The sequence below is a fragment of the Erythrolamprus reginae genome, chromosome 10 (assembly GCF_031021105.1).
Source record: "Erythrolamprus reginae isolate rEryReg1 chromosome 10, rEryReg1.hap1, whole genome shotgun sequence".
NCBI lineage: Eukaryota > Metazoa > Chordata > Lepidosauria > Squamata > Dipsadidae > Erythrolamprus > Erythrolamprus reginae.
The window spans coordinates 14,797,112-14,819,400 of NC_091959.1; the positions used below are offsets into that span (position 1 = coordinate 14,797,112).

Below are 22,289 nucleotides of genomic sequence, written 5' to 3' on the forward strand. Positions count from 1 at the left end.
CCCACTCCTGCCTCTACCTAGAACTCCTTCCACCGTTGCAAGTGCTACAATTTCAAACATTGAATATAACAGATGCAAGAAGAGGGGTGGTTTGTTTTTTTTAACTTTTATTTATGCAGCGTGTCCCGTTATTCCCTGAACCCTATAAAGTTGTCTGCTAGAGTGTACAAAATGCCAAAAGTGCAGCAAGAGAGAAGAACCGTTGTGTATGTGCCTGCCCGCCCCAGGGCAGAGTGTGGGTCCCCCAAGAACTCCCGCTTTGCCAAGTCCCAGCAGCTGGTCGCGCCCCACCAGGCCCAGCCCGGTGCGTATGGCCAGGTGCAGCAGAGGTGCTTCTGAACCGTGTGTGTGTGTGTGTGTCACTCCCCGGCAGCAGCATTGGCCTTAATCAAGCCATAGGAGACGGCTTGGGCCAGGCACTCCCGGGCCAGCTCAGCCACCGGAGTCTTCTCCTCTGCCCTGCTCACCACCGAGAGTATCTCCAGCACCTCGCTCTCCATCAGCCTCGTGGCCAGCTCCTGGTCGGCTGCCATCATGTTTCTCGCCACCACCACGCCTCGGTGCTGCAGCTCCCTGCAGGGGCTGACCAGTAGAGACTGCAGAATTTCCAGCCACTCCCCTGTCTGGGAGAAGCAACAAGAGGCAGGTGGCAGGCAGGCTTGGCGACTCACGCTGGGCTCCACCAGGCTGCCAGAGCCCCTGGGAAAGCAGGCCAGGTGCATCCCTCAGCAAGTGGGGGTGGGGGTGAGCGCAAGGGGGGGGGGCACAGTCTCACACAAACTCACCACTTGGGAAATCCGGACACAGGTCTCGGGCAGCAGGGAGGTCAAGACCGCCAGCGTCCCAGAAGCTGCCCGGCGAAGCCTCTCGTCTTCCTCCCCACTGTACAGAACCAGCAGTTTGAGCCGGTCGCTGCCTTCGGCCATAAACAGCTCCGCCACCTGTGTGAAAGGGGAGCGGCTGTCAGGCCCAGTGGGTAGAGCCCACCCGCCCCAGCCTGCTCCCAGCTGCCCACCTGAGGGCTCAAGGCCAGGTTGCACATGCACTCCGTGGCCGCCAGACGGATCATCTCATGCTCCTCAAACATGTAGCCTTCGATGATGGGCACGGCCTTCTCCTTCACAATCTTCTGCCTGCGGGAGAGACGGGGTGGGGGGGAGCCAGAGAAGGGCCTCGCGGCCTCCCTCCCCAAACCCAAAGGAGGCCTCACTCACCTGAGCCTCTCACTGGTCCCAGCCAGGTTGGTGAGTCCCATCAGCCCCTCAAAATTCTGGAGGCCGGAGCGCGACAGGTGAAGGAGGCTCACCAGAGGTCTGACCACCTCGTAGACCTGCGGAAGGGACGCGCCTGGCTCAGCCCTGCCGGGCTCACCAGGAAGAGCCGCCTCCCGTTCCCGCCCGTGTGCCCCCCCCCTACAGACCCGCTCTCCAGGAAAGGCCATCTCCGGAGCGGTGGTGATGGCAATCTTGGCCAGGGCCTGGGCAGCCTTGCTCTGCCCCACTTCAGTCCCTTCCAGAGCCAGAGGGATGAGCGCCTGTTGGGGGAGAGGGAAGCGAGGAAGAAGGGGCTGCTCAGCCCCAAGAGCCAGGCTGGGAGCTGCAAGAGGAAGGGGCAATACTCACCTTCCCCCCTCCAGCGGCAACCACAGCCCCACGGTTCTCCGGATTGTCGACTACGGCCAGGAAAACCCTGCAGCACAGCAGGATGTGGGAGGTGTGTGTGTGTCAAAGCCAGCTTCAAGCACATCCCCTCCCACCGGCCACCTTCTGCCCCATAAATCCCAGGGGCCGGGGCCGGTCAGATCCTGTCAACTAGACAATGTCGCTTGGTGGGCTCTAGGGGAGGAGCCTTCTCTGTGGCGACCCCCACCCTCTGGAACCAGCTCCCCCCGGAGATTAGGATTGCCCCCACCCTCCTTGCTTTTCGTAAACTTCTTAAGACCCATCTCTGCCGTCAGGCATGGGGGAATTGAGACATCTTCCCCAGGCCTATATAGTTTATGTATGGTATGTTGTGTGTATGTTTTTTAAATTATGGGTTTTTAGTTTTTTAAAAACAGTGGTACCTCGACATACGAGTTTAATTCGTTCCAGACCCGAGCTCGTAAGTCGATCAACTCGCATCTCGAACGAATGCCTTTAGACTTTGTTTTTCGCGCCGAGATAACTGGAAGCAAGGAGATTCTTGCGCCACCTAGTGGAAGCTCGGCTCGTATCCCGAATCTGAGCTCGGGTGTCGAACAGAAATTTCGCTCGCGTCGCGGCTCGTAACTTGGAATACTCGCATGTGGAGCAGCTCGTATCTAGAGGTACTACTGTATTAGATTTGTATTTTACATTGTTTTTTACTATTGCTGTGAGCCGCCCCGAGTCTACGGAGAGGGGTGGCATACACATTTAATAAATAAACAAATAAACAAATAAACAACAATCAAATAAACAAACAAACAAATATGTCACCAGGCCTGGGAGAATTAGACCTTGCCCCTCTGACTAATAAATGTGATGCATGGTGTGATTGCACTGTATGGTTGTGCATTACATAGTGGTTTTAGTTGTACTTTTTTAATATATTAGATTTGTTCTATATGCTTGTTTTATATTTACTCTGTGAGCCGCCCCGAGTCTTCGGAGAAGGGCGGCATACGAATCTAATAAACTGAATTGACTTGAGTACAGAGATGGTAAGCAAAGAGGACTCCTCCTCTCTGCTGAGTCCTGCCCTGCCCCATTAAGCCACAGTTCAAATCACTGGGCTAAGACCGGCAGGATCCAGAAACCCTACCTGCCTCTTTGGAGAGCCATTGCAGGGGGAGGTGACGTGGTCTCCCCTGGCATGCTTTCCCCTAGATCCCTGCACTAGGCAGGGGGCCGGATTGTAGGCCTAAATGGCATTTCACATACTCTGGTTTTAACTAAGGACTCTGGAGGGGCCGAAAAACAGCAGCTGCAGAAAGTGGGGCTGGGCCCAGTCTCTATTGGGCCCTGACACCCACCCACCCCACAAACAAGACCATTCAAGCAATGTTTTCCTTTCTCAGAAGTCAAAATGCTAGCTTTGTTCCAATATAAAGAGCTGATAGATAAATTAGTGAAGATTGGACTTAATCCCTGGATAGTTCAATGGATTTGCAGCTGCCTGAAGGGTAGACATCAAAGAGTTATTGTTAATGGCGAGTATTCTGAGCAGAGTCAGGTTACAAGCGGTGTGCCACAAGGGTCTGTTCTGGGTCCTATTCTTTTTAATATGTTTGTGAGTGACATAGGGGAAGGTTTGGTAGGGAAGGTTTGCCTATTTGCCGATGACTCTAAAGTGCGCAATAGGGTTGATATTCCTGGAGGCGTCTGTAATATGGTAAATGATTTAGCTTTACTAGATAAATGGTCAAAGCAATGGAAACTGCAGTTTAATGTTTCCAAATGTAAAATAATGCACTTGGGGAAAAGGAATCCTCAATCTGAGTATTGTATTGGCAGTTCTGTGTTAGCAAATACTTCAGAAGAAAAGGATTTAGGGGTAGTGATTTCTGACAGTCTCAAAATGGGTGAACAGTGCAGTCAGGCGGTAGAGAAAGCAAGTAGGATGCTTGGCTGCATAGCAAGAGGTATAACAAGCAGCAAGAGGGAGATTATGATCCCGCTATATAGAATGCTGGTGAGACCACATTTGGAATACTGTGTTCAGTTCTGGAGACCTCACCTACAAAAAGATATTGACAAAATTGAATGGGTCCAAAGACGGGCTACAAGAATGGTGGAAGGTCTTAAGCATAAAACGTATCAGGAAAGACTTCATGAACTCAATCTGTATAGTCTGGAGGACAGAAGGAAAAGGGGGGACATGATCGAAACATTTAAATATGTTAAAGGGTTAAATAAGGTCCAGGAGGGAAGTGTTTTTAATAGGAAAGTGAACACAAGAACAAGGGGACACAATCTGAAGTTAGTTGGGGGAAAGATCAAAAGCAACATGAGAAAATATTATTTTACTGAAAGAGTAGTAGATCCTTGGAACAAACTTCCAGCAGACGTGGTAGATAAATCCACAGTAACTGAATTTAAACATGTCTGGGATAAACATATATCCATCCTAAGATAAAATACAGAAAATAGTATAAGGGCAGACTAGATGGACCAGGAGGTCTTTTTCTGCCGTCAGACTTCTATGTTTCTATAATCCCCAGGGAGAAAAAAAATGCTTCAGATCCTTATCCTGGAAGGACTTATGGAGATGCCTGGAGCCCAGGGACTGTTGGTTCTCAAGGGTCTTCTGCAGCCTTTTCCCTTCCCTCATCCAAGTAGAGGTCTTAAGAGGAACCACTACCTAGCAAGGTCAGATGAGCAGCTGTATCTCACAGGTGTGTCCAATCAATGGGGCATGAACCACTGTCCGAATGTCTGGAGATGCGAGTCATATTTGGCAGGAAAGATGAGCACCCATCTGCCCCCCAGAAACTCAGGCCATGTCCCTCCCGAGTTTATTTCCCTCTGGACTTCAGGCCAAGTCGCAGAGCCTCACCTGGAAATCAGCTCTCGGCAGGCAGGGCTTAAGGAAGGACTCTCATTCTTGACCATGCAAACAAGAGCTGAAACCACCCCTGCGGCCAGCAACTTCTGCACACGTCTGTGGACGAACTCTGGCTTATCCTGGAAGAAGAGAGGAGTGAAGGCACCAGCCACTGCACCCCTCCCCTCCCACCCCCTAAGATGTGCAGCCCCTCCCCTCCATTCTTACTTCCCTCCTGGCACCTGTCCGTCTCACCTTGGGGTGTTTCTCGGGGATGTGCTGCTTCGCATACTTAGCAAGCTCCACCATCTGTGGGTCGGGCTCCTCAAAGTCATAGCTGCTGGTGCAGTTGACCAGTGTGGAGGCCACTGCAAATAAGCAGTTCCGATTCTCTGACTAGGATGGAAGCAGGGGGGAGAAGGAGTTTATTTGGAGTTCACCTATAATTTCCAGGTATCCTGCCATTCTGGAGTTGGATAAACAAGCACTTCAGCTGGAGTGTTCTGAAAGCCAAAACTGTCTTCTCCCACTGGACTTCCATCCCTTTGGGGACGGCTTGCCTTGTCATCGTTAGGACCTTCTCTTCCATCATTCAGGTGGAATCTGTTGTGATTAACTCTGGCCCAGCTCCTGCCCCAAGGACTGTGGATGTGGGGGAGACATCCACATGCTGCAGGCCTGTTTTGCCCCCGGTGGAATCTGATGATGAAGGCTCCTCTGACCAAGAAGACATGAGTGACAGGGAGGAGGAGAGTGTGGCAGACAGCTCAGAAGGAGATCAATTATCTAGCTCCTCCTTGGATTCAGAACAAGAGTTAATGATACAGCCACGCATGGGGAGAGCGATGCATAGGCAACAACAACTGAGACATTATTATCAAAGAAAATGAGGCCACCTGTGGTTGGGTGGGGCTGTGGTCATTAGTGAGGCTGCTATAAATAGCAGCCTGTGGGTTTGGCCATTGTGGAGGATTATCTGATCGTGTTTCGTGACTGCTTTACTGACTTTTTGTGTGCTGATTTTTCCCCGTTGTGAAACTAAACCAGGGCAAAGTGTGTTTCACTTTGTGAAAGAAGAAGGACTGTGAATTGCCTCACAGCTGCAAGCTAAGTATCACAGAACTGATAAGGGACTTGTACAAATTACCAGTTTGTTTGGAGACAAGTGCTCTTTGCTATACCAAAAGAGGGCTTGGTTTAAATGAATTTTCATTATAAAGAACATTGTTTTGAATTTTCAAACGTATGTGTGTCTGAAATTGTCTCTGTGCATTTGTGGGAGGATTCTATCAGAGAGCTCGACAGAACAGAATCTATCTTCCCCTGAGTGACCAGTCAGTGGGCTGCATAATCATCTTTTTTTCAAAACGTCACTGCAGACCAAGGCGCCCTGTGGCCAGACTGACGTGACGCTTCCCAAGCACGGGGGCAGATCCAGACTTGAGCACAGACTCCAGCCAAGCTGAAGCGCATTCTCACAAGCAGCAAGAAACAGCAGAACAAAGAGGCCAGCAGGGGAAGTAAGACACTGGAACAAGGCTCAGATGCCTCCATCTGAGTTTGCGCCAACAAGAACAGGCCCAACAAGAACACACAGGATCAGAGGCACCTTCACACGTTGCTCCTCCAATGCGAGAGATGCCATCATCTGCTAGCAAAGCCCTTCTGGATTCTTCATACAACCAAGAGGACAACTTTGCACAAAAGAAGTAAGGGACATCAGAACGCAAACAAGGTCAAAGCATTTTGACTTCTCAGGAGCCTCCACAGCAGGCTTCAAAGGAGCTCTTTTAGAGAAGCAGGACTTTCAGAGGATCAGTCGCTCATGTCCTCATCACCTCGAGGTTCGATTACTGCAACGCTCTCTACATGGGGCTACCTTTGAAAAGTGTTCGGAAACTTCAGATTGTGCAGAATGCGGCCGCGAGAGCTATCGTGGGGCTTATTTATTTATTTATTTATTACTTAGATTTGTATGCCGCCCCTCTCCGAAGACTCGGGGCGGCTCACAACACGTGGAAACAAATCATAAATAATCTAACAAATTTAAAATTAAAAAATTTAAAAGACCCCATATACTAACAGACATACACACAAGCATACCATATATAAATTAAACATGCCCAGGGGAAGATGTTTCAGTTCCCCCATGCCTAACGGCTTCCTAGATTCGCCCATGTTTCTACAACACTTCATGGCCTGCACTGGCTGCCGATCGGTTTCCAGTCACAATTCAAAGTGTTGGTAATTTTAAAGCCCTTCATGGCATTGGACCAGAATACCTCCGGAACCGCCTTCTACCGCATGAATCCCAGCGGCCGATAAGGTCCCACCGAGTTGGCCTTCTCCAAGTCCCGTCGACCAAACAATGTCGTTTGGCGGGCCCCAGGGGAAGAGCCTTCTCTGTGGCGGCCCCGGCCCTCTGGAATCAACTCCCCCCGGAGATTAGAACAGCCCCCACCCTCCTTGTCTTTCGCAAGTTACTCAAGACCCACCTATATCGCCAGGCATGGGGGAACTAAGACATCTCCCCCAGGATTTCTTATATTTTATGTTTGGTATGTATGTGTTGTATGGTTTTTAACAGTTGGGGTTTTTTATATAATTTTTATTATTAGATTTGTTCCATTGTATACTGTTTTTATTATTGTTGTGAGCCGCCCCGAGTCTTTGGAGAGGGGTGGCATACAAATCTAATCAATTATTATTATTATTATTATTATTATCACCAAGGGAGGAAGAGCTGCCCATGCAGGCCTCAAAAGGCTTGGGACAATCTCTCGTTCCACAAATACAAGGGGTCTTAAACAACCGAGGAAGGACTCTCTCCCTCTCTCAGCCCAACCATCTTCCTCCACTTCACCCCAATTTAACTCCTACATCTGTGCAGCTGCTGCATATCTGATGAAGTGAACCAACAGAAACTATTCTAAAAGCCTTTTAATCTGAAAAGATGCACTCTGAATGTTTGCCACCCTGAGAGGCGGGAACCCCACTCAAGCCAGCAAAGGCCGGTGACCCCAGGAGGCTACCATATCTCGACTTCAAGGACCCGCCGTAAATAGCATCCCTTCAATCCTGACCGAGTGGTGTTTAGCAAGGACCCCCCATTAGTAGACTATGGCCAGTGGGATCGATTCCCCCTGAAGACCCATCTCTGCAGACATGGGGGAATTGAGACATCATCCCCAGGCCTATATAGTTTATGTATGGTATGTTTTTTAAATTATGGGTTTTTAGTTTTTTAAATATTAGATTTGTATTTTACATTGTTTTTTACTATTGCTGTGAGCCACCCCGAGTCTACGGAGAGGGGCGGCATACAAATTTAATATATATATATATATATATATATATATATATATATATATATAGATAGATAGATAGATAGATAGATATAGATATAGATAGATATACATACATACATACATACATACATACATACATACATACATACATACATACATATATATATACTGTATATATATATATATTGTTCTGAGTTCGGGTTTTGCCCTGTGTAATATTTTGCATGTTTATGCGACGTTTCGGTGAAATCACATCCACCATCATCAGGCTGAAGTTTCCAAGCTTCGTGCTGTTGTAAAATTGAATGTTTGCAACTGTCATTTTTTCCTAGTATATAGTGTGGGGGTGGAGATTTGGTTTGAATGTAGCAAATAGATTGGGTGATTATGTTTCAGTGATCTGATTGGTTGGTGTAATCATAATTATTAGAAGGATTGACATGGTGATTTTTATGAAGTGTTTTTTGTTTAAGGTTGGTTTCCAAATTTCCAAATTCCAAATTCATAATTATTAGAAGGATTGACATGGTGATTTTTATGAAGTTTTTTTTTTTGTTTATTTTGTTTAAGGGTGGTTTCCAAATTTCTGGTAGGCGGGACGTGTCATCCCTTTTTTTTATTTATTTATTTATTTATTTATTTATTTATTTATTTATTTATTTATTTATTTATATATATATATATATATATATATATATATATATATATATATATATATATATATATATATATATATATAAATTTATTTATTTATGATTTGACACAAAAAATGTAACCCTTCCCTGGTGCAGAGCTGAAGGGATTGGATACTGTAGCCTAGAGGATAATTCTCTGCCTTACAAGGCAAAGGTTGCAGGTTCAAGTCCCAGTGGGTATGGCTAGCTGATGAGGCCAAAATAAGGCCGAAATAGATCTATCCTAGTCTCCCTTAATTTTCAAATTCAGCTTAAACATGTGACACATACAGATAGAATTGTCGGCTATCAATAAAATTAACTGCCTTGGAAATGGCCCTGGGTTGGGCCGAGAGGCAAATAAGGAGCTGTGATGTTCCTTCAATACACCAGGGTGATTCGACACAAAAATATGTAACCCTTCCCTGGTGCAGAGCTGAAGGGATTGGATACTGTAACCTAGAGGATAATTCTCTGCCTTACAAGGCAAAGGTTGCAGGTTCAAGTCCCAGTGGGTATAGCTACCTGTGCCAGCTGGAAGAGAGCCTGCAGAGCTGCTTTGTCCTCTAGAAGTTCTTCCTTGACGTCTGCGTCCAAGGTGAGGAATGCCAGGCCTTCTGCTGCCCAGTGGCGGGTACCTGCGTCCAGGCTCTCATTGCACAGCCATCTGGAGGTGGGCAAGGGGACATCAGACCCACCAAGCCCACTCAGCATCAGACTTTCCCTCCGACCCATTAGGGAAGGGAGCTCAAACAGGCAATCACAGACCCAGCACATATTTTGCAACTACAGTGGCTCTACCTAAGAACGCCTCAGAAGGATGGGGGGGGGAAGCAATTGTGGGGCCCCCACCGGAGGGACCATGCTGTATCTCAGTGGCTGTGTTAGGCTGACTGATATATCGTTTCCTGGATCTGTTTGTTTCCCCCTTCCTTTTTTGAAGATGGGAACTTCATCAACTCTTTTCCAAATTCTTTTTAAAGTACAGTGGTACCTCTACTTAAGAACGCCTCTGCTTAAGAACTTTTCTAGATAAGAATCGGGTGCTCAAGATTTTTTTGCCTCTTCTTAAGAACCATTTTCTACTTAAGAACCCGAGCCTGGAAAAATTTCCCAGGAAATTTGAGAGCGGCACGAAGGCCCGGCCAGTTTCCTGCCATTCCCCCTTTAATCCCGGCCATCTCGGGCTTTTCTGGGCTGCCAGAGGAGCCTTTCGGTGCTGCTTAAGGAGGCTTTGGAAGTCCAGAGCAAACAAAACGCTTGGAGAGGGAATAAACCTCTACCAGCGGCCAGAGAAAAGAAACACTCCCTTCGCTCTGGGCAGCGACTGTCCTCCTCCTCTTCTTCCTCCTCCTCGTCCCACCCAAATTCCGAGCTTTTATTTCTTTCCTAATTGGTTTGCACGCATTATTAGCTTTTACATTGATTCCTATGGAAAAAATGCTTCTACTTACAAACTTTTCTACTTAAGAAACCGGTCACGGAACGAATTAAGTTCTTAAGTAGAGGTACCACTGTACTCAAAATAACTTCTTCCACCCACCCAGATCTGCTCAGGCTGTCAGCTTCCATTCAGCACAAAACAGATCACACTCGCTTCTGGATGTCAATCACATTCACCAATGTGAAAGCAGCGAGCGACGCGTGATGCCTTCTGCACCAAAGGGGTCCAGGCCGAAGGGGAACCGAGAGTGCTGGAGGATTTAGGGCAGAGCACCTCTGGCAGTCAAGGAAGCCCAGACTCACTTGCAGCACTGCTTGGCCAGCTTCATGGTGGAGCCTTCGGCAAACTGCTTCATGCTGAAGTCCGTGCCCCCTGCCGAGCCCAACTTACAAAGGCCCTGAAAACACAGGCCACAATCCATCACACCACTTGGCAAAGGAGCACACTTGAACCGGCTCCTTCCCTGCCTCCCTCCCAAAACAGGCTCCTCCTACTCACCACCAGGGCTCGGATGCGAATGCTGTCGCGCTGGCTGTGCTTGTAAATCTCTTTGAGCAGCGTCACCCCATTGGCAGTGATGAAGGAGGCGTGCTTGGCCTTATCGGCTGCGTGGATCAGGGCCTCCACAGCCACCAGCTGGTGAGCCACCTGGGACGAGGCACACAACTCCAGAATGCTCTCCATGATGCCGCTCAGCTCCAGCACCTGGTTCCCGGCCTCGGAAGGGCCTTGCAGGAGGCAGCTCACTGTCTGGATGGCCCTGAGTTTCCCCGGCATGCCGTGGCCCTGGAACCAGTCCCTGGGAAGGAGGAGAGGGCAGCCATGGTTAGCAGAGAGAGGAAATATGGAATTACGAGGCAATTCCATATAGTCTTCCTATATATTCGGTCTGCGGAGAGGGGCGGCATACAAATCTAATTAATAATAATAATAATAATAATAATAATAATAATAATAATAATAATTTTAAAAAAGCCCTTCATGGCATCGGACCAGAATATCTCCGGGACCGCCTTCTGCCGCATAAATCCCAGCGATTCTCCAGGTCCCGTCGACTAAGCAATGTCGTTTGGCGGGGTCCAGGAGAAGAGCCTTCTCTGCGGCGGCCCTGACCCTCTGGAACCAGCTCCCCCCAGATATCAGAGTTGCCCCCACCCTCCTTGCCTTTTGCAAGCTCCTTAAAACCCACCTCTGTCGTCAGGCATGGGGGCTTATAGAATTTATACATGGTATGCTTGTATGTATGACTGGTTCTTTAAATTGGGGTTTTTTAGACTGTTTTTAATATTAGATTTGTTTACATTGTCTTTTTATATTGTTGTTAGCCACCCCGAGTCTTCGGAGAGGGGCGGCATACAAATCTAACAAATAAATGAATAAAATAAATAAATAAATAAATAAATAAATAAATAAATAAATAATATTTATAGGGAGAAACCAACAACTAACGTACTGTGTTTCCCCAAAATTAAGTCCTAACCAGAAAATAAGCCCTAGCTCCTTTAGCCTCTTCCCAACATAGGCCCTGCCCCCAAAATACGCCCAGGCCAAGGTCAGGGTGGGTGGGTGCTGCAGGGAAGATACGTTGTGTGGGCCACAGGAAAACAGAGTCGGTGGGGTGGAGTGGCCGCTCGGCCACAGGCGGCCTGTCTTCACGTCTCTTGGTTTGCCTGTGACCTGTGCAGCACCTCAGGATCATCTAAACCCCACCCCCCCGCCCCCGGACGGTGCCTCTGTCGTCTACTGCCAGTGATGTGGTGTAACGATGAGCCTTCTACGGCCACCTGCCCACTGCAACCCGACTCTCGGCTTCCTCCTCTGTCCCCCGCCATGCTTCTTCCTCCATCTGCTGCTTGGACAGGTAACCAACTCACCTGTGCATGGGTGCCAAGCGGGCTAGTGGGCTGCAGGTGCTGCTGGACACCTTTAAACCTCCCCCTCCCCACTTGTGCCCATGCCCAGCCAGGGCTGATCGCCTTGATATTGTGATTTCCCAAAAGTAAGTCCTAACGCTTATTTTGGAACCCAAACAAATATAACACCGGGTCTTATTTACGGGAAGCGCAGTAGCTCAGGCCGCTCTCATTTGTGAGGCATCTGTCACAAAACGCTCACACATACAGCCTGGGAAAACCCCCACTTAGCAGCAGTAACTGCGAAAGAGATCTTGGAGTCTTGGTGGATAATCAACTAAACATGAGCCAACAATGTGCAGCAGCGGCCAAAAAAGCCAACACCATGCTAAGCTGCATCAACAGAGGGATACACTCCAAGACCAGGGAAGTATTAATACCACTCTACTACGCCCTGGTCAGACCACATCTGGAGTATTGCATCCAGTTCTGGTCACCACACTTCAAAAGAGACATTGAAACTCTGGAGAAGGTGCAGAAAAGAGCAACCAAAATGATTAGGGGACTTGAAACCAAGACTTACGAAGAGAGATTGCGGGAACTGGGCATGGATAGCTTTGAGAAAAGGAGGGCCAGAGGGGACGTGATAGCTGTATACAGGTATATGAGGGGTTGCCACAGAGAGGAGGGGGTCACTCTATTCTCTAGAGCACCAGAGGGCTGAACGAGGAACAACGGCTGGAAACTGACCAAGGAGAGATTCAACCTAGAAGTAAGGAAGAACTTCCTGACGGTCAGAGCGATCAACCATTGGAACAACCTGCCTGCGGAGGTTGTGAACTCCCCAACTCTGGACACTTTCAAGAGGAGATTGGACTGCCACTTGGCTGGGGTGCTCTAGGATTCCTGCTCAGGCAGGGGGTTGAACTTGACCTGCATGGTCCCTTTCAACTCTAACAATAAATAAAATAAAATAAAATAAAATAAGAAGCTGGCAAAGCCAAAAGGCTGACAACTATTCACTGCTCAGAAAGTGACCGCTCCCCCCATCAGACAGCCGTTCCCTCCACAGAGCAGCCTTGACATGCTCAGACCTACCGGACGTAATCCTCACAAAGCCGATGGAAATTCTCTCTCTCGCCATCACACTTCAAGTCCTCGTAAAGCTTGCTGAGCAGCACGGCCACAGTCATGGGGGTGTTCTCGGTCACGCGCAGGCCTCCCGGAGTGTGGGGCACTGTGCCCCCAACCTCCAGGATCTCTTTGAGACCTACAAGGAACCATTGCTTACTAAAGCAGAGAAGGAGCCAAGGACAGAAAAGTCACCGCCCAGAGTCTCCTGCTCACCATGATCAATGGCCCAAAGAGTCAAAGAGTTGTTGGAGGCCTGCAGTGGCTTGGGGGCTATCACGCTGATCAGCAGGTTGAGGATGCTGTCGCGACCGTAGGAAGAGATGCTCGCTCGAGTGAGAGCCTCCAAGAGCCACCGAAGGAGCAACTTCAGTTCTCTGGACGAGTCTGCAGTGAGAGCATCAGGGAGAAAGAAGGGTAAACGACTTCTCCACGGATACTTGGGAGCTACTACTTAATAAGGGAACAAAGGCATAACTTGACTTAGCATTTAACTGTTCTCCTGAAAACATACAAGGTGAATGCAAATAAAAACATGAATATAGAAACATAGAAGTCTGACGGCAGAAAAAGACCTCATGGTCCATCTAGTCTGCCCTTATACTATTTTCTGTATTTTATCTTAGGATGGATATATGTTTATCCCAGGCATGTTTAAATTCAGTTACTGTGGATTTATCTACCACGTCTGCTGGAAGTTTGTTCCAAGGATCTACTACTCTTTCAGTAAAATAATATTTTCTCATGTTGCTTTTGATCTTTCCCCCAACTAGCTTCAGATTGTGTCCCCTTGTCCTTGTGTTCACTTTCCTATAAAAACACTTCCCTCCTGGACCTTATTTAACCCTTTAATATATTTAAATGTTTCGATCATGTCCCCCCTTTTCCTTCTGTCCTCCAGACTATACAGATTGAGTTCATTAAGTCTTTCCCATATGAAATGTCTAAGAGCACAGTAATTATTAAAACACCCTCCCCCCCCAAGCAAAACACAGCAAAATTTGAAATGAGGCAGGCCAGACTGTATTTTTATTGCAAAGCTGGGAAATATGCAACTTACATTCCTGTTATGAGAATCATGAACTAGAATGGGGGTGTCCAACTCGATTCCATTGAGCGCTGCATCAGGGTTGCGGTTAATCCCAATGAAAGTGGGTGATGAGGCCAGGCCAGTGAGCGGGGTAGAGAGGCACTGATACAGGCACGATGCTGACTTACAACTTGGTGCGGCCATCCCTTGATCTGACCCACACAGCTGCCCTGGAGCCAGCAAGAGGTTACCCCACTGCCTCACTCCCCCCCCCACCTCCTGGGTGTGTGTGTTAGTATATGGTACTCACCAGTATTTGGAGTTGCCATGTATGTAAACTACCAATTGTAGTTTGTACCTTTCTAGATGCAATATAAGGACTTTGGCTGGTTCGCCATAAGAGGGCACCAGCACTCTCTCCTGATGATGCTGATGCTGGATAGCTCATTCATTCTTTTGCCTTTACCTTGGTGGTGGTGAGGGGTATATTTTGCTTCGTGCTGCTATGTGCGGTTTGTTGTTTATTTCTGCTTTGTGCTTGTAAATACGTATATATGTAAATAATACTTGTTTAGCATACTAAGTCTGTGTCGTAACTGGCTGTATCACACAACCACACTCTTACCTTAAACTCTGCTCTGCATATTATTTTTATTATTATTATTATTATTATTATTAATTAGATTTGTATGCTGCCCCTCTCCGTGGACTCGGGCCGGCTCACAGCATTGACAAAAACAATATATAATAACAAATCTAATATAAAAATCTAAAATAGCAACTTTATATTAAAAAGCTAAAAAAACCATGATATAAAAAAGCATACATACAACATACCATACATAAAACAGCATAGGCAAGGGGAGATGTCTCAGGTCCCCCATGCCTGACGGCAGAGGTGGGTTTTAAGTAGTTTACGAAAGGCAAGGAAGGTGGAGGCAATTCTCCGGGGGGAGCTAGTTCCAGAGGGTCAGGGCCACCACAGAGAAGGCTCTTTCCCTGGGTCTCGCCAGATAACATTGTTTAATCGACGGGACCCAGAGAAGGCCAACTGGTCGCTGGGATTCATGGGATCTGGTTGGATTGGGCCTTGAGTTCAACACGCCTGAGTTAGAGTATCCTGTAACCCATCCAAATTTAAGAAAATGTATCTCTGGCATCATTCCGCTAACCAGTACAGACAGTGATGTCATCTCCACCACTTCGGAAAGGTAGCTGGAGACTCACCTGGTGCCAAAACGTTGTCTTTGTGCAGCACTTCTTTCTGCAGCCCCTGTCTGAGGGTCTCAAACATGACCTGCAACAGGCTATAGGCAGCCAGTGAAAGCTGCTCGTCCTCCCTCTCGAGCACAGCAAAGAGGCGTTGAGGCCCCAGGTCACTCAGAATCACCACCGTCTGTAAAAAAAAAACCCCAGCTTTGAGACAAAGGAAGGCTCTACAGTAGACCCTCCTTATCTATCTTATTCCTTAGAACCAGTTACTATGAAATTCAAATCTAACTAGAATTGCTCTTGAGGAAGCAGAAAAAAAATATCTCAAAATCCTAGAAAAGCATAAAGTTTTAGTTTCCAAGCCGGTAAGGCTAAGGACGTGGGGTCAATTTTTCAATAACAGAGTGAGATGTAGTCTCCACTGAACCATACAAAAAGATCACAGTTCAACTATATTGGTGTCAACTACAATATGTCAAGCAATCACCGCAATTCTGTGAGCAACACAAATCCAAAACTATTTTCAGAACTGAGCTACAGAACAAAGTGATTGTCTTGCTCTTTCCAGAAGCCTCTTTGCTGGGTCACAAAATAAGAAGCAAAAAGGAGCCTGGTCAGCAGAGATACTTTCACAGGTTCCTGGCTGTGTGCAGTTGGTATTTCGGTAGGTTCAGGAAGGAGACCCCTACCCAGGGTGCTAATTATCACTTTAGATACTCCAAGAGAAAGTGAAGTGCTGTTAGCACCAAAGCACTGTTCTTGAAACAGTCAGGAGGCAAACATCTCGCAGCAGCCCTTACTCGAGAACAGTGGCCACGGCAGAGGCCGGTGAAGGTCCGTAAGGCTGCTATCATCATGTCCAAATGGCCTGTGTCCAATAACTGCAGCAGTAAGCACACTCCATCGTTTTGGAAAATTTTCTCAGCACCAGGCTCCTCTCGAGCAAGAACTATCAGGTTCTGAGCTGCCTGTTCAGAAAAAAAACAATGTTTAGCTACCAGAAAAAGCCTTGCGGAATCTTGACCCATCCTACATTGCATTCTAAAGCCCTCAGTAGTCTATTTGGCAGTAGTCTATTTGCATGTGGGTAACCTGCCTGGAGACACGTAGAGGAGCGGTGTCTCGGTTCCTAAGACCATTGGAAATATGTTTTTTTTCTGATGGACTTAGGCAACCCCAAAGGGACTAACAGGTTGAGAACTGCTGAGCTAGAGGGATGGAACATTTGCTAAACTGAAAGCAAGAGCACGTTGATTCCTCTGGAATCAACTCCTCCCTGAGATTAAAACGGCCCCCACCCTCCTTGTCTTTTGCAAATTACTCAAGACCCACTATTATTATTATTATTATTATTACATCTGAAATTCTGCACAGCTTCTATGCTCTTTCCAGCCCACCTGTCACTTACAGACTTCTGCTTTCAGAATAACAGGCTCATCAGGCTTCGTGAAATGCAGCCCATTCTGTGCAGCCCATCACCCAGGGGCAGCCTAACTCAGGTGACCAGTTACCTTTTGCTTCTTGTCTTGGTCCTCCTCGTTGCTCAACAGCAGCTTAAACATGGCTTCTACTTTGGAGTCAGTGCAGGTCATGGCTTTCATCTAAGAGGAGGAAACAGATGGCTGCTACCGGTCTGGTCTTAAGGAAGCTGAGAGCGCCTGCCCCGCATGGCCCCGGCCCATCCCCGAAGCCTCCCTCTTGGAACAGCGGCAGCCGAGGGGGCCCGGGCCCTACCTTCTCCTGGGCACTGCTGCCAAGGTCGCGCAGGGCCTCCTGGAAGGCCTTGTTCTTGGGCTCCAAGCGCATGCATCGCTGCAGGTCCGAGGTGGCCTGGTCGAGGCGGCCCAGGCCTCGGTGGGCTTGGCTGCGGCGGAAGAGGCTCTTTACATCATGACCATCCAGCTCCAGCGCTGCACAAGAGCAAAAGGGAGGCGGCTCAGGGTCAAGGCCAGGGCCTAGGCCCTTGGGAAGTGGGGAAGGAGGGAGGGGGCGCTCACCTCGGGAGGCGTCCACTTCGGCTTCTGCGTAGTCCTCCTGTGAAGGGAAGGCAGCAGATGGGAAACCCCAGCGACCGGTCAGGTCACACAGAGTCGCCGCTCTCCAGGTCCCGTCAACTAGAAAATGTTGCTTGGCGGGGCCTAGGGGAAGAGCCTTCTCTGTGGGGGGCCCAGCCCTCTGGAATCAGCTCCCCCCAGAGATTCCCATTGCCACCTCCATCTCACCTTCCGTTAAAATCTGAAAGCTTATTTATGCCAGGCTTGCGGTCACTAGACTGCAGCCTCTGGCCATTGAATCTGTAGGATGTTTGCAGTGTGTACTTGAATGAATGACTTTTAAATGTTTAAATTTTTAGAATACTGTATATTAAAGTAATTATTAATGTTAATTGGATTTAGATGTATTTATATATTGTGTCTTTTATTGATATGTTGTGAGCCGCGCCGAGTCCCCGGAGAGGGCCGGCATATAAGTCCAATCAATCAATCAATCCATCAATCAACCGAGAAAGACGCCCCCACTCCCCTCCCAGGGCGGGCGGGCTCACCAGCTTCAGGTGGCAGGCGGCGCGGTTGCGGTGCAGCAGGGCGCGCTGGGAGGCCTCCAGACCGGCCTCGGGCAGGCCCAGCGCGCGCGCGTACGCGGCCAGCGCTTCGGCGTAGCGGCCGGCCTGGAAATGCTCGTTCCCTTCCCGGCGCAGCTCCGCCATTCCTGAAGCCGCCATGGCGCGTCGAGTGGGCGTCATGCGGAGGCGACGGGCGCGGTCGTCACTTCCGGGGGCAGGCCCCGAGCGGGGCAGCCGACGGCGCTCCTTCCGGCGTTGCGGCGGCGGAAGTGCAGGAGGTCGGCGGCGGCCAGTGCCAGGACCAGCCCGCCGTAGAGCCCCACGACCAGCAGCGGCACCCACGGGCTTCTGCAGCGGGACGGGACGGCGTCAGCGGCGGGGGAAGCCGGCCGGGCACCCGCTCCCTTCCCCTCCCTTCCGCCCACCCTCACCGGAGCGCGACCGGGGACGCGGCGGAGGCGTTGGCGCTGCGGGGGCGGTCGGGCCGCGGGCAGCAGGTCTTGAGGGCGCCGCTCCCGCCGGGCTGGCAGCAGAAGGCGTCGGCCGGCGCGTCGGACAGGCGCGGGCAGAAGAAGGCGGCGTGCAGGCGGCCGTCCACGCCCCAGTAGCCCTCGCAGAGACGCGCGTCGGCCAGCGGGAGGCTAAGCTCGGACGAGCGCCGGCGGGGAGCGGCCAGCCCGGCCTGGGAGCCGCCTGCACCGGGCCGGAGAAAGGCCGGCAGCAGCAGGAGCCAGAGCAGCATCTTCCCCGCGGCTCCCAGGCGGAGGCAACCCGGAGTGAGCGGAAAGGCAGAGAAACGGCGCTCGCTGCCCTCCTGCTCCCACCACATCCATTAGCGGGCAAAAGCTCCCCCGCCCGTGCCATTAGGCCCTGCTTTTAGCCCCGGCCTCCGTGGGGACGCTGCCAGCCTGGCGGCGGGGAGGATCCATTAGGGAAAGGAGCCGGCTAATGGGGATCCTGAATTGGCCCAGCTACACCGAAGGTTTCAGGAGAAGAAACGAGCCTTTTGATGGAAGGCCCCGGCTGACGTTGTAGGCCTTGGCCAAAGCCAGTCTTGGACTGGGCACAGCCGGCCTCCTGCTTCCCTCAGCGTTGGTGAGGGGAGCTGAGATTTCAAACAGTAGAAATTACTTCTTGCAGGAGTCAAAGCTGGAAGAAGCCACTTTTGTGTCCTTCCCCAGGAAGAAAACATGCAGACACTTGAAGAGTTTGTCAACTGTTCTAGTGATAGTGATGAAGCAGCTCAGACATGGGGGGGGGGGCTCCATTGGTAACTCACTACTCAAGAGGGAGCCTTTAATTTGTAGACCAATTTCTTAAGGGAAGTGAATTGGTTCACAGGTGCAAACTATAAGATATCACAGGCTGGATATTAAACTTAAGCCCACCTATTATTAGCTCTTTCATGTGGGGATAAACAATATAACTAAGAGCCTGAAATCAATTTTCAAGGGCTATGAGCAATTAGGGAGAAAGGCAAAGGATCTGGACCTCACAATTATCAATGTATTTGGGAACAACTAGCTCAGCATGTGGCTATTACTGAAACTTAATAGGACAAAGCACACAATTGGAAGGATATACGTTTTTCAAAAGAAACAGAGCTAACAAAGGAGTGAGGTTGCATTGTATGTCAGGAAATATATCCCTTTATAGGAAGTATTTGGCTAAATGTTAGAGGAAAAATAAATCACAGTCTGCACAACCAAGCAGAGGAAGTTGATGAGCTGTTTGCTAAATTAGCCCCAGGAAATATGCTACAGTACTAATGGGAGAGTTTTAACTACCCTAACAACATTGGGGAGGGGGATGCAAGTAGTGGGAGATCAAACAGATTGTTAATGTGCCTAGCTAACAACTTTTGTCATACAAAAGGTAGAGGAGAAAACTAGAGGGACTTGATCCTTACTAATAGGAATGAAATGGTTGAGGAAGTAGAAGCTATAAGAACTTTGGGGGAAAGTAGTGATATGAAGCCATATATGTCTTCTCCGGGTCCCGTCGACTAAACAATGTCGTCTGGCGGGACCCAGGGGAAGAGCCTTCTCTGACGGCCCCGACTCTCTGGAACCAACTCCCCCCAGATATCAGAGTTGCCCCCACCCTCCTTGCCTTTCGCAAGCTCCTTAAAACCCATCTCTGTCGTCAGGCGTGGGGGAATTGAAATTTTCCCTTCCCCCCTAGGCTAATAGAATTTATACATGGTATGCTTGTATGTATGATTGGTTCTTTAAATTCGGGTTTTTAAGATTATTTTTAATATTAGATTTGTTTACATTGTCTTTTTATTGTTGTTAGCCGCCCCAAGTCTTCGGAGAGGGGCGGCATACAAATCTAATAAATAAATAAATATGTCCCCTGTATGCTTTACAAGTCTTGGGAACTGAAGCAACCCCATTTCTTATCCCAGACACCTGATTCCCCTGATTCTAACCCAGTGTTTCCCAACCGTGGCAACTTGAAGATATCTGGACTTCAACTCCCAGAAGTCCCCAGCCAGGAAACACTGTTCTAACCCATATCCCTTGCTCTGTTGGTTGAGGAACGGTTGGAGCAGGGCAACCTGAGACCGCTTCTGATTGATGAATTCCTGGTCTCCCCGCCGCCCACGGCAATTGTAAAGACAAGACACAATAGTGCACTTTCACATCCTGTTCATTGAGTTAATGCAGCACAAATTGAGCAACACAGAAAACAGTAGCTTACTTTCGCCTCTTCCTCGCATAATCCACATCCCTGAAAACCAAGGTCTAATTCAGGTTTCTCAGCATTATGTACAACTGTAGCATCACATACTGAAAACTGTGCCTGTGGGCAGGTAGACCTCTTAAGGTTATGTGGTCTAAGACATTATGACCCAGGAGTTGACAGCCTACCCATCCATCTTTGTAAACATTCCACATCGAAAGAACCGCCTGTCATGGAGACAGAACCCTGCAGAAATGAAGCGAAGAGCAGAAAAAAAATTGGCCATTGTCCACTTCTAAGTTGCCTTGGTGATAATTGGAAACCTTGAGCCTGACAGGGAGGAGCACCTTGAAATCAAAACTGGTCGCCTGGGCAGTATGACAAGTCCTGCAGGGCCCAATCCCACCAGATTTGCAAGAGCCCCTCTCCCCGAGTCAGGGCTTTTGTGACAGAGTTTGCTGTGTCATGATTTGTTCCAATGTATTTTCTGGGTTTGCATGACATATAGCCATAAATTAAGCATGTGGGCTGTGCAAGTGCCATGCAAAAACACACACGAAAGGCCAGGTGGCCCATCCCAAACGTTTGCCCAGGAGCCTGTTGGCCAGGAAGAGAAGGCATTCGGGGGGCAGGAGCAGCTCCCCAGCTGCGTGTTCTGCACTTCTGTGGCTGGGCTGGCACTGCTGGCTTCGCCCTTCAGAAAGGAAGAGATGCTGAGCCACAAAACAGCAGCCATCTCTCCTCTTTGATTCATGGCAGGAAAGGGAGCAGAAATGTCCAGGGAGTTTCCTGTCTTTGTCCACTTTTAGGCAGCCTTGTGCTTGTCTTGGATCAAACTGCAGCAGAGTTTTGGGGGGGGGGGGCGCTCCTTGCCTGCAGCACAGCAACGTGCTTTTTCTTTCCCTCTGGAAGGAAAACGTCACCAGAGTACGAATGTAGTCGGCGTTTCTCTTGAGAATTCACACTGCGGAAACAGTCCAACCTCTAGGGTAAAAAATGTGGGGAGAGGCTTCCCAGCCCTGAGCGAATTGCTACCCCAACTCTGCTTGCCAGCCTCTCCCCCCTGCTTCCTGGGGGACGTGGACATCCAGAGAATGGGGGCTTTGCTATAGGAGCATCCCTTGGCCCACCCTCTGAAGTGTTGGCTGCACTCCATCTACTCTGCATGTTCGGGATCAGCCAGACCAAATGCAGGGGTGGTTTTCTTGGAGCGAGGGAAGAGCGGAAGTGGGGTGCTGCTCAAACAACGCCTGCCCTCTCTCCTTGCAGCAGAGCCCACTGCCCTCCCTGCCAAGCCGGAACCAAATTCTGGAAGAAGCAGTGCACAGGCAGCACCCCGGAGCATTGCTGAGTGTCCAAGGACGCAGCTGCCCGAGGGCCTTGTCTTGGTCTCTGCCTCGGCATGGAGCAGCACCCTTTGGGACAGCTGGGCCAGAGGAGGAGGAAGGAGGTCCGTGCGCAGAAGTTCCCAACGGAGGACCTGGGCTATCCGAGGCGAAGGCGGAAGGTGGCGATCTCCATGGGGTCGAGGTGGATGGTGGTGCTGTTGGGGGAGGCTGTGCCCAGTGGGTACATCAGGGTCAGAGAGGAGGGCTGCAGGGAGATCAGGCTCAGGCCCTGGAACAGGCTGCCTAGGGACAGCTGGAGAGCAAGAGGCAAAAGCTGAGCAGGGTGCAAATGCCCAGCACCCCCCCCCAAAGCAACACATTCAAACTTAATACGAACTGCTCCAAACTTGACTGTAAAAAATATGATTTTAACAATCGAGTTATCGAAGCGTGGAACTCATTGCCGGACTCAATTGTGTCAACCCCTAACCCCCAACATTTCTCCCTTAGACAATCCACGATTGACCTCTCCAAGTTCCTAAGAGGCCAGTA

The 22,289-nt window shown here is 49.4% G+C and overlaps 2 protein-coding genes and 1 long non-coding RNA gene across 6 annotated transcripts in view; 1 reads left to right on the forward strand and 2 right to left on the reverse strand.

The window, feature by feature from the left end:
* Positions 1 to 90: 90 nt before the first annotated feature.
* Positions 91 to 17,922, reverse strand: UNC45A (unc-45 myosin chaperone A). The gene is made up of 19 exons (XM_070763537.1): positions 17,704 to 17,922; positions 17,156 to 17,192; positions 16,893 to 17,068; positions 16,670 to 16,759; positions 15,959 to 16,126; positions 15,174 to 15,342; positions 13,133 to 13,303; positions 12,884 to 13,055; positions 10,431 to 10,731; positions 10,235 to 10,329; positions 9,014 to 9,155; positions 4,762 to 4,902; positions 4,519 to 4,646; positions 1,623 to 1,689; positions 1,421 to 1,534; positions 1,215 to 1,330; positions 1,016 to 1,133; positions 786 to 941; positions 91 to 623 (listed from the first exon to the last, which is right to left on the reverse strand). The coding sequence occupies exons 1-19, from the start codon at positions 17,899 to 17,901 to the stop codon at positions 360 to 362; spliced, it is 2,823 nt and encodes a 940-aa protein (XP_070619638.1). The 5' UTR covers positions 17,902 to 17,922; the 3' UTR covers positions 91 to 359.
* Positions 17,923 to 17,978: 56 nt separating this feature from the next.
* LOC139173572 (uncharacterized) lies at positions 17,979 to 20,082 on the forward strand. Its single transcript, XR_011560045.1, has 2 exons — positions 17,979 to 18,812; positions 19,547 to 20,082. It is a non-coding gene; the product is annotated as an uncharacterized lncRNA (long non-coding RNA).
* A 276-nt stretch (positions 20,083 to 20,358) lies between these two features.
* Positions 20,359 to 22,289, reverse strand: part of MAN2A2 (mannosidase alpha class 2A member 2) — a 40,726-nt gene continuing 38,795 nt past the window's right edge. For all 4 annotated transcript variants that reach the window (XR_011560044.1, XM_070763535.1, XM_070763534.1 and 1 more), the window contains one exon: positions 20,359 to 22,050. Coding sequence is in view for 3 of the 4 variants with exons in the window: in XM_070763535.1 (XP_070619636.1) it covers positions 21,895 to 22,050 (156 nt within the window). In the remaining variant the exon portion in view is untranslated. The remainder of the gene's footprint in view (positions 22,051 to 22,289) is intronic.